General features: G+C 39.4%; 1 protein-coding gene and 1 long non-coding RNA gene across 3 annotated transcripts in view; one reads left to right on the top strand and one right to left on the bottom strand.

The window, feature by feature from the left end:
• toc (toucan) overlaps window positions 1-11,987 on the top strand; it is a 38,030-nt gene that overhangs the window by 3,046 nt on the left and 22,997 nt on the right. The window contains exons 2-6 of the mRNA XM_066738521.1: window positions 8,702-8,906; window positions 9,022-9,121; window positions 9,496-10,261; window positions 10,634-11,076; window positions 11,160-11,269. Of these exons, the coding sequence (XP_066594618.1) occupies window positions 8,702-8,906; window positions 9,022-9,121; window positions 9,496-10,261; window positions 10,634-11,076; window positions 11,160-11,269 (1,624 nt within the window). The remainder of the gene's footprint in view (window positions 1-8,701; window positions 8,907-9,021; window positions 9,122-9,495; window positions 10,262-10,633; window positions 11,077-11,159; window positions 11,270-11,987) is intronic.
• Window positions 1,993-7,503, bottom strand: LOC136780275 (uncharacterized). 2 transcript variants are annotated; one of them, XR_010823741.1, is made up of 8 exons: window positions 6,563-7,503; window positions 6,109-6,477; window positions 5,448-5,952; window positions 4,778-5,390; window positions 3,797-4,704; window positions 3,643-3,713; window positions 2,977-3,564; window positions 1,993-2,864 (listed from the first exon to the last, which is right to left on the bottom strand). It is a non-coding gene; the product is annotated as an uncharacterized lncRNA (long non-coding RNA). The 2 variants fall into 2 exon arrangements; XR_010823740.1 differs by having other exon boundaries at window positions 4,778-5,952.

Raw genomic sequence — 11,987 nt, 5'->3', positions numbered from 1 at the left:
GTTAAATTCTGCACAATGGGAAAAGATACTAAAAAGCTTAATAGCCAGACTCGGAAATGGTTTCTCGATGACTCTGCAATAGTTTAATGAAACATCAAGGATGTTACGAGACAAACGAAGGTGTACCGTTAAAAGAGATAATCGGGCGTTTCCCAGGACCGACAGAATTCCAATTTCCCACGGTTTGATGTTGATGCAATTTTCCTGCCTCATATTTTTCCTTTGAGTATCGACTTACTTTCCTCGCAGTTTGAACAATCCTGATACTACCAAATAATTTTTTGACAAACGGTAAACCATAAAGCCATAATAGGATGAAGGAAAATGTCACTGATTAGTTCAATGGCCGTAAAAAACAAATCTCTTTCAAATCCTCACTCGGGTATATAATCGCCTCTCGTTTAGGAACAATATTCGCAGCTTTAAAATATTTCGAGGTCAAGGTAAAATAGTGCTGATCCTCGGTTTCGTTTTCGTTGCGACAGAAAATGCAGAGTTGCGGCCTGGAAAATATGAAATAATAAACGTGATTAACGGTTGATTATGGGGGAAAATAAATCATGCATAGAAGGAGCCATCTTGTACGGAATGCAACAATGTTATTGGTGAAAAAGGTAGAGGGGGAAGAGGGGAGGAGTGGGGGTAGGGTAGGCGCCCGGAGACCTTATTTATCAGCGCTATCGGTTAACTAGCGCACCGAGCGGTCGTTTTTGAAAGAAACGAACAAACTGGGTAAAATAAATATGGACTTTTGGCTTCTAGCCCGAGTTTATCCGGCTGCGGTGCAAATAACTTCGCACTCCCGCGCTCTTCCACCGTCTACGTCTCTATCCGAGGCCTGCGACTATGCACGGCCGCACGGGATTCACGGGCTGGTGAATGCAGAAACGCGTGTGTTCCAGAGAATAGCAATAGCCGTCGCTACTCTCCCTCCGCGAGTGTCAGCGTAGTACCCACACTACTACGCTGCTCCGTCTCCTTTGTGCACCAACGTAATTGCACACATTCTACTCTCTCCCTCCCTTACCGTATCACTCGCTGTCTCGCTCTCTCCTGCGCAGCTCTACGCGCTGCCAGACACATTTCTGCGTTACAGCACGAGTATAGCTACTATAGCTGGCTGGCCTGCTGTCCGAGTCCGCCGGCTCAGAAACTTCCTTGGACGGAGCCCCTCAGAACACTCGGAACGACCGCACGCGCCATAAGCAATTCCAACTTACTCCGTGCCACCGCACGCACACCCTCGGAACTTCTCTACCTCCCTATTTGCCCTTTCGTCGCTTCCACCATCTACTCGACATTCAGCCAAAAAGTGCAACAAATCTAACCTCTTCTCACACATCACCACATACCCTTTGCTCTCTCGTTTCTCGCGTGACAGACATCTATAAACCATGTGCCAAATTTGCAAATTAAAGTGCTTTTGTGTTTGCGCGTTTTCTATTATTAAAACTGGAAACTTACCTGTGTTTTAGTTTGATGAGCCTCGCATGGTGTCTCTAAGGTGAGATATAATTTATAGGATGAGTTAAATGTTCCGTTAAAATCACTGGCCACGATCAACCAGAATTGTTTTTGCGTTCTACATCACGTCTACTCCATAAAACGTTTAATTTTCTATTCATGGCGTCTGTGTTTTTGGTGCGCTCATTTATAAGGGGAAATATTTGTTATGGAATTTATATAGTGGATATTACCGCGCGAGGCATCGCGCAAGGTCTCTCAAGATATCATTCCTTTGCTGTTTTATATTGGCGAGGAAGTCGGAGTGTATATACGTGGTCGGTTTTTGAACCAAGATTAAACTATTTTATTTACCATCGACTTTATAAATATCGGCAGATGCTACGATATTTCTATTTGCTGCTCAACGCCAGATAATTCCAAGGACACTATGCGTACATCACGCGTGTCTTGGGATTACGTAATTGCAGTTCAGGCATCTAATTTTCAAACTCCTCTCTCTTCTCTTTCACCTGTTCCTTTCTTTTTTGTCTCACAGCTTACACAGTCCTAAATATATATGTGACAACACACCAATACTTATCAGTACGAATAAATTATGTGATTTGATGAACGGAAGGATTTTGTCTGCATCAGGAATTGGCTGGGAAAACATGAGTAGGCTCTTTGAAGCCTGCTGATGTATACAAAACATTGAGCGAAGCGTGCATAAATTTGCAATTTATCGATAAGCTGAGGTTGTGTACTTGTGTAGGTGTGCGAGAACACTTCAGCAACACGATGGTGTTGGTGAAGATCGGTTATATTTTATACAGGCAAAATCAGTGTATTTTTTTAGCGGTGTAGAAGTCAGTTTGCGTCAATGTGTGCATGGTCAGCCAATATTTTAGAAACTAAAAATCCGATATTTCGAATGTAAACAAAAATACAATGTACTCTGTGTATAGGGGGAAACCCATAACATTAAGCTCAAGTGCAAAGTAATGTTTCAAAAGTGGTAGGAAAAACTCGACGATGAGTTAAAAAGGTATTGCTATTGTTGCAAGTTCATCGTAGCATCGATTCTTCTTCTTTCGTAACACGTACTTCAGCCATTTTAGGTTATTCCGCTTGTGGAAAGTTACAAAAGCGTGTCTTTATACCTTGCATTCTGTGAATCGTGTTATGGGCCTCCAGGAAGTATGCCAAGCTAGTCGAACGTTGGATGCGTCGAACAAATCTGATGGGACGACAGGTTATGTTTTTCCACAATTCCCTGCGTCCACTTTTTACCGAACGCCATTCCCGCCACTATGCTCTCTAGATTTAATTGTAATCAATTGGATCGAGGCATTACGGACTTTTTTTACCAAGATTTTAGAATTCATGATAAGATTTGATTAGCCTAGCACGGCCTACGTCTGAAACAAGAGGTCTGTTAGTTGATCGAGAAAACGAGCTACGATTAGAGCTAGATTGTGGTCGGTAATGGGAACTCTGATGCAATTTTAATAGGCACTTGGATGCTTCTACCGTTATCCAAAATTAGACGTGTCGCGTGGACAATGGGCTTCCAAACGAGCGAGCTTAACTTATAGTCGTTAATTCGAAGTGTTCCGGGTTTTTCTATCTTGACGAGTAGTCGCCAAGCTTATTACGGATTTTCATTGGCCGGAGAAAGTCCCGTGACCGGAAGAGAGGAATCCGCCATGCTAGGATTGGATGAAAGATGGAGAGATCCGCTAATCGGGCTTTCTTTTTTCGTAAATCCGCGGTCACGTTGATGGCTCTATTACAGGCTTTCCAAGTGCCGCTGCACCTCGTTTCCCCATCTTAACTTTCGCGACCTGCCTATATCCGCCATTAGCTTCTTTTTGTATCTCCATTACAATTTTCCACAGCATAACCTCTTTCACGTATCATGATCAAAAACTCATTCCGGCTTTGTTCAAATTATTTTCAGTTATTTTTACTCTTTAATTATTATTGATAGCTGTTTACTTTTTGATTACAACTGCTGAATGCCAAAAATTCCTGATATGTTTACAGCGATTAAAGTGTAAAAACCTTTGCATCGAAAGGTTTTAAAAATAAAAGGATAGACTTTTATAACTTTTCGCTCTGCAATTAAAAAGATATACATACATTATTCGCATTGATTTAACGTCGCTCGATATCGAATGGCAAGCAGTTACTTACTCGAACCTTGACTATCTGTGTGAAACCATTTGCGGTCGTTGCTTATATTTGTATAAGAAATATCACCTAACCTGAAAAGAAAAATGAATGTAAATAAGGAAAAGCAAAATCACGGTTGAACGAGGGGATCATAACTACGATTGCAATTTATTACAATATTCCTATATGGCCACAGTCACTCGCGAAGTGTAAATACAGCGATGGGATCAAATAAACGAGCTTTACTTATTGATACTCCCCCTTCACCTCCAAAGTTGGTTAATAAACCAAGAGAGGGCACTGAGTATTTGTGGTATTCATTCCACACGATAAGATCCATTGGCACGCTGGGATTCCGTTAGATTGCAGCAATTTAGACAGTAGAACGCGGATCAATGAATTCCTTGATAAATTGGCTCTAAGATCAAAAGTAAAATAACCGAGCTATAGGAGAAGCAAAAAATTTAATTGTAGGAGAATGAAAGACAAGAAACACTTCAGATGAGATAAGGTTAAGTGGTAGAAAATGTTGAATTTTATGGCAAAGTAAAGTATTTAAAGCAAGAGGAGAAATAAAGTTATTAGCTGAGTAAACGCTATAATGAGCGAATCGAGTAAAAATTGTCAGCGTGCGCGATGTGTGAAAGAGATAAGACGTGTTGTCGGTGGGCGAAGCAAATTAGCGCGAATTAAGGTCTAATGAAAGTCGGTTAAGAGTGGGTCTGTACGCCGCTTCGTGGGCAGTTTTACGCGGACAGTAGTCAATTTCCGTATCTTCCTCGCTCGATCAGTTTCGATACGCGTCGATAATCGCGCTGATTTTCTCGCCTACGCTACATTTACGTTCTCCCTCTCTCTCTCTCTCTTGCTTAAAATACATTTCACTCTCCTTCATCAGCCCCGAGAATGAAGTACGAATTTCTTTTAACTCGGTGCTTCCCAAGCCTTGTCAGCCGTGACGTTTCCTACCACCCATTAAACATTGCGCAAATAACAACTAATTACTGACCAATTAAAATCCTTCTTCTCTAACCACTTGTTATTTTTGACACGCTATCCCACATCTGATACATTTATCTCTAACTGGAAAGAGACAATTTATCGAGCTTTTTTGTTGTTATTATTGTAAAAGAGGCGTGTGAAATTTTATTATTACCTTTTTATCATTACGCCATTATCAACTATGAGTAGCAAGACTTGAAGGGTACACGGTGATAATGACTTAAGGATTTCCACCATGCGGTAGTAACAGTTTTTATCGTCCTCAATCCTGTTCAACCTACAAATGCGTGTAATCTTCTAGTTCAAATATAACTTTGCGAAAACTGGCAAGAAAGGAATATTTCTTTACTCAATTTTACAATCACTTTTGTTTCTTTTGCTATGACAACAATGTTTTACTATCGTCAATAGTTGTGTGTTTTTAACGAATAACAATAATTTGTCAACGTTTCAGTGAGTTTGGCATATTCAGCTAGAGAGCGTGCTTCTTTAGCCACTTGGAAGTTTCTGTAGGTTGAATGACCACAGTGAAAAATTCGGTATTGCATTTCGTTGAGTTTAAGCGTTAAGAAAAAAAGTGTATTAGCTGCAACACGCGTAAAAGGAATCTAGCAGTGTTTCCCTGTTCCCTTCAAGTTTTTCTTTCGATGACAGTCGAGTATAGCACAATTCTCAGCCATTACATATAGTTAGAACACTTTCTTGGCTGCCGTAAATAATAAGTAAACAGCGTCGTTGTGTGTAATCACACTATTTCACTCGTCAATCTGAAAATAAAATTTCAAGTTAACCATCTGCAAGGTCATTACATTTATTTCCTATACTTTTCTAAAGTCTTATTCTCTGACACTTCTACCATAACCACAATTTATCATATTTCTTTTACAAATAATGGTGTCATTGTCGAAGCAGAAACTCGACAATTATGTATATACAACTTTAACGTTTATTAGTATTGAATATACGATTTCAACGAGTAGAGAGTTTCGATCTTAAAGTATGAGAAATTGAAGTGAAGCTGAGAGAGTATCGGATCCAGTTGAATAAGAAGTTCCCACGTGCTGGAGGGAACAAGTTTCACTTCGCGAAGTTACAATCGCTCAGTGTGCTTGCATGATGTCTTCTCATTCGCCAACTAAAATTACATTCGTTGAGCGTCGCCGGTGAGGCGTTCTTCTGATTCACCTCAGGATCAGGGAGTTTTATTTGGAGATGGGCCAAGGGCAATGGACTCCTGGCCCTCTTGCCTCGTCAAAATCTTCGTTTCGACCTTGAATAACCTTCCTAATCTCCAGAGTTTTCGTAAGCCGACGAAATTAGATAATCCCACTAAAAATATTTTAAAACATACACTGGCGTGTTATTCGTATTATAATATTTTTAAAACTAAATCTATAGTAATACGAATAAGAGAGGAGCGGCTCTGATAATCCCGAGGAAAATTAATGCAGTTTGAGGTTATGTTTCGCAATATTGTATACTCACTGCCAGAAGCCAATTGACACAAGAGTGTCGGCGGAGTTTTCTTGCAAATAATCAAGGTTCGCTTCTCGTTATCCAAGTCAATCGACGTTATTCGCATTTATCGTATTCAAGTGGCAGTTCGTAGGCGAGCGTGGAATGGAAAATGAAGCAAATCGGCCGGCCTGGCATTCGCGAGATTAGCAATGGCCGCCCTCGCACGATCAGCTTCCTCCTCGTCAACTATTAAGCTCGCGTGCCCAACTCTCTACTATTTTACGATCCAGTTCTTTCACTTTCGTTTTATAGATAAAAATCAATCAACCTTCGACCAACATCTCATCTTTCTTCGTTCGTTCTTCTATCGTAGTTCCCTCAAAATCAGATTTTTTGCTGTAACACAAACTTTCCATACATTTGTTGGTAAACAATGAAGATAAAATGGAATAATCAGACATTTTACACATATTTCCCTTACAAATGAAATGTTGTAGAGCAAAAAAAGCTTTAAGAAGCAGATTTAGTCTCATGTGGATTAATTATAGTCGCTTATAGCGATAGCTGAAAGAAGTGTATAAATATCGTATTTTTGTTTCAAACTGTAATAAACAGTGTCAGAGGGCATGTGAAGAATAACCAATAAATCGACGTGAAAACAAATCTGTACGATAGTATTTTTACATTATCTAGGACTTTCACTTTAGTTTTTTGATTATTCAATTGAAACTTTTCATTTTATAAGTGAAAAATATTTGATTTTTTACTCCTGTCTTTAATCATTAACAAACGCATTGAGTAAAAATAAATCTCGTAAACGAAAAAGGTTAGCTTGAGTGGACTGTTTACGTTTGTGTAGTGGGCTAAGCTTGATCTAACCTCTTGACGTGATTCAGTGCTTCGACAATAAAACGATAATAAATATTGCTGCAAACATCGGCCTAAATAGTGGATGAGTTTGCTATAAGCTTGCGTTTTATTCGTGACGATGCGCTATTCGCAATATACGCATGAATGCTCGTTTAATACGCAGCTTGGACAAGGATAGGCCTATATATCTTAAAGGGCTTCTCTTCGTTCACACAACTACACAAGAGATGTTTTAAGAGGTCGTTACCACACGCACGCATATCTCAAAGAACGTTGAACTTCTTTAGAAAATAAATAAGAATTATGTCTGATTCACACAGAACGATTCTCCAAAAGTATGCGAAAAACTCTTAATTTTCTATCGGGGCGTACACCATCTTGTTTAGTGAGATTCTCTACGGCCAACAGCGAGAACAGCGCCAACAGGTGGTCGCAAGTTAGCAGCCGATATTTCGGGTTGACCCAATGAAAAGCTCGATTACCATTATTCAAATTAAACCCATAACAGTTTGTGCTTCATGATTATTTAAGGTTTACTTGGCGTTCTGGCCAAGAAAGAAATTTATGGACACATGTGTCAGACATAGGATAATCTCGTTTACCGTTCCAAAGAATAAGATCTCGTGTTTTCCGTGCGTTACTCCCTGTGTAAGTACTACGTCTAATACGTAATTGCACTGAATCATCCTGACTTTCAAGCTTCTCATTTTGAGTTTCTGTACCTAGGAATTAAAAATATAAAGTGGATACACAGCGTGTGCGACTAACGGTCACTACAATATTTCCAGCACTCCATATTAGGTTAGAAACAAAAATGCATTGGATTAAGAATGGCCTGCGACGTATCTTGAGTAAAATGCAAAACTTTTTTCTAATAATAAAATAAAGTCAGCTGTCATTTTGTAAGTGGAGCTACATCTTTTATATAGTGATCTCTTGTAGCTCATTTTCAAGGCTCTCCATAACACTATGTAAAAAGTCTGAAAACATCAAAATATCTCAAAGACTAAGAATTTGAAAAAAGAATCGGTATAAAATTACTAAAAAGTACTTTAAAAAATGTATCAGATTAGTTATACAGGTCTGATCTAGGGAAGCGTTCTGAAAGGCATATGAAGGCCACCTACTATTTGTTACATGGAATCCTGATTTTTTATTACATATTCTTATAGTTTATTTTAAGAATTTTCCAAATTGTATGTATCTTCATATTTTTTATTTTATCCAGCCGTTCACGAGATATTTTGATTTGAAAGTATACATACATACGTGAGCGAGACTATGCTTGTGTCACATAGTGGTCGCATCACGTACACTGCTTTAGTTAAACCTACAACTACGTATAATTTTAAAGCCATAAATCTGATAAATTACTGGATAACATAGGAAAATGAAACCAAGAGATTTGAGAGCTCTTGAAATATTCTATTAGAATATGTAATAAAAAAACTGCTCGTTTTAAAAAATTACTGGTGACCTTCATGTCTTGAAGAACGTCTATCAAAGTCAAACCAGTATAGCTATCTGATAAATTTGTGAATGTTCTTTTTAAAAGTTCTCTATACATGCTTTTGCTGAAATATTTAGATTTTGAGATATTCAGGACTTTTCACGGTAGTCTCACGGCGTGTGAATCGAGGGTCCGTGAGAGATTCTACTTTTACATTTAATCCCAAACTCTATATATTTGATAGTTACAAGAATTTCAATGTTTTGGTGGACACCGATGAGATGTTTTATTTTATCGCAGAATGCTGGAGAGAGCCGGATCCCGGTGCCAAGGGCGACACGACCATCGTTCTTTACAAAATCAAGAAACACTTCGAAGTTGTCCGGAATTCGTCGACCTTCCTTGATCCTCTCCGGATGCGTACCGTTTGTTGACGCGACGGACGCTCCTGCCACGCCGAATTTGAACTTCGCTCCCTGTTTTGTATCAACACCAAACCCAGACGGTAATAATAAAAATTAACCTACCATCTTAGTTATCTTTTAGGTTATAAACATGGCTGTATCTGTCGAATTTGGCGGTAAACTTAGAACGTGTCAAATTGAGTGTTTTTTTCGCAGGAAACTTAGTAAACAAAGCATATATCTCGCCAGCGTGGAATATCGGTGAGAGTGAAAAGCAGCAGTTGGGTCGGTTCAACGAAGAGCCGAGCTTTTTCGGGTAAGTGACATTAGTGACAGTGCTTTTTCCACGCGTAATAATCCTTGGCATTTTGCCCAAGAATTCATCGCCACCATCAATTACCCACTGTAGCTTGTACATACGTCTCGTAACTTCAACTAGTATCTCTGTGACAAAAAAAGATTCGCGCTGACTCATTCGTTAGTAGGGCTCCTAAACGTTTCTCGCTAGTCAATATATGACAACAACGGACCAATTTAGAGCTACCCATATCGTAACCGGATTCAAACAAACAATCACACCCGTCATTCTTTATCGACTCGGAATATTTGAGGATCGAACTGACGAAATTATCACCTCGAAAAATTGAGGTTAACGTTGCAAGATGAAAATGTAAATATTATTGGTTACAGAGTGGAGGACATTGGAGATAACTGCTCGCATTATTTGGCGTTGAACAAGCAGAATTCATTCGAATACGACGAGAGTCTAGGAATACTGACGCCTGACCAAATGACTGACTTCACCGTGGCTTTAGGGTGCTCTAGGACGCCATCTTGCGAGAACCTCAGTGGCTCCACGTCGAGGCTGCTATTGACGGGAACTTCGAGGCCGTCGGTGGAAGTAGAGCCAACGGAGGAGGCCTGCACGGAGAGGACTCCGTCGCCAGAGGAGCTTCCGTTGGATGAGAAACCGAGCGAACCTCCGGAAATCATCACTTCCGTTACTAGTATAACCAGTCTCGAGGCCGGGTACCAGGGCGACGGTGAAAACTCGAGGCCAGCGAGTCGCGGAGCTGATCCTCCGCCTCTGGTAGCCCCCTCGAACCTTCCGGCTCCTTGCAGACAGGACCCAATGACGGACTCCGACTTCTTCACGGAGAGCGACGCGGATGCTCACGAAGAGATAATCCGGGGCGACAGAAAAGCTCAGGTTATAGACGGTACTCTGTTCTGTGCACCTGGTGGCAGAAGGTGTCCCAGCTTTACCGGCGAGGAAATGGATTCCAGTGGCGTCTACTCTGACCTTGACAAAAAATTTGATAGCAACACCACCGAGGAAACCCTTGAGGAGAGTGATAGGACCCCAGACACTGTAGAGACCGAAGTCTCTCAAAGAAGCCAGACCTTCATCGTTCCACCAGCTATCACTTATTCAAACGCACTGGATATTTCATTGGTATTCCTTGGGTTTCTGTACCTTTTTATATAGACATTCTTATCAAGCTTTTCTATTCATTTCCTCTTCTAGTACAAATAGTTGGTATTATCATGTCCTAAAGGCTCAGTTTTCTGTTCTTGCAATGCTGTAAATTTATATGCTAAATTTATTTTAATAGCTTTTTAACTGAGATATACATAAAGTGCTTCTGGATCTGAAAGATTTTAACGAAATTATGTTTTGAAGCAGTTCGTATTAAACGATCGTTTAATTATTTTTACATAAGATCGATAATTGTTACAAAAATTTGATGTATCAATTTTCTATTTGAATAGTTAATTGTCAAACATACTGGATGATGAAAATTTTTAAGAAATAATCAATTTTCAGGCAGGGAGTACCGCTATGATGGATATTACAAATAGCTCGTCCGAGTCGACGGCTATAAACAACGTAACGATGATACGGGTCGAGAACAATAATGAGAATCAGAGGCCAAAAACAGCGAATAAGAAAAGCGAGAGTGCGGCACTGAAGAAGTTCAAGATGCCCAAGCGAAACGTGGTGTCGAAGATCAAAAGTATGATAGAGTCTGGCCAGAAAGAGGCGAAAGAGAACGAATCCAGGCGAGCGCCCAGATTGACGAAGAAAAACGGCCGCTGGGATGCTGTAATGAGTAAGATCGAAGCTGGTAAAAACGAGCAGAGAACCAGACCACTCAGGAAGGAAGTGAATTCTCGAGTTTTACAAAATATAACTCAACCTTCTTCGCCAGCTACTGGATCTGCCCTGAAGAAATCTGGTGACGATAATAATAACAATAAAGACAAAAGGTAGAGTCGTTTTTTAAATGATTCGCAATAATAGCTTTGGTTTTATAATTCTTAAAATTGTATTTTCATTCTTATGCTCGTAGAAGACTTTGTGGACGTGAAGATGCGAAATCATCTACGCGTGAAACTGCCAGAAGCTCGGTACGAAGTTCGATGAGCGACCTCAGCAGTGCTCCTGGTAAAGATGTAAGAAGTAAGTAATTTGGCACTGATTTCAAATCTCGCCGTTTCTAGCTTTTCATAATCCGTAGCGCTTTCTACTCGATTAACGCAAATCGATAACTTTACGTAACTTGCCAAAAGAGGATAAACAAAAAGAAGATTTTGAGCATAATGAAACATTCCATTTTCTTGGTCGATAATTTTAATCGCTTTTACGGAATGGATATATCAATAAAGTTCTTTTTTTATAGTTCATAGATTTCCTGGCATATATACTTAGTCTTTAAATAACAGAAAATAAATTAATTTAACTTTTCAAGTGGAAATTTATAGTATGTATCGTACCGCCTCAGCAAAGCTGTTGTAACAATTTTATCTGCTAGCGTGTCCGATAACTTACAAATCATTTGAACGATTGGTCTTGAATTTTTTTATGCTCTTCTGCATAATAACAGTCTAGGTATAAGCCTCTGTAAAAAGAATTGATTAATTTTTACGCTATTTTTGACGGTATTTTACTAAAAAAAATACCTTAATTTGAAATCACTGACGTCAGATGGCCATTATTTTGTGAATTTTTGCTTAACCAAAATAATCGTGGTTTATATTAGGGTCAAAACGATACATTAGCTAAGGTATTTTTTTAAATACATTTGAGTGATCTGAAATTGTGTTCGCCAGGAGATAAAAATGCTAAAAATGATTTCTATAAGGCGATCGAAACATATGTAAATTAGAATTTTAAACAA

This window comes from Prorops nasuta, unplaced genomic scaffold (assembly GCF_024137725.1).
Source record: "Prorops nasuta isolate Cenicafe-Biocafe unplaced genomic scaffold, Cenicafe_Pnas_1.2 PNAS00018, whole genome shotgun sequence".
Lineage (NCBI taxonomy): Eukaryota > Metazoa > Arthropoda > Insecta > Hymenoptera > Bethylidae > Prorops > Prorops nasuta.
Note: the sequence above shows the minus strand (reverse complement) of the source record. Positions and strands in the feature narration are given on the sequence as shown.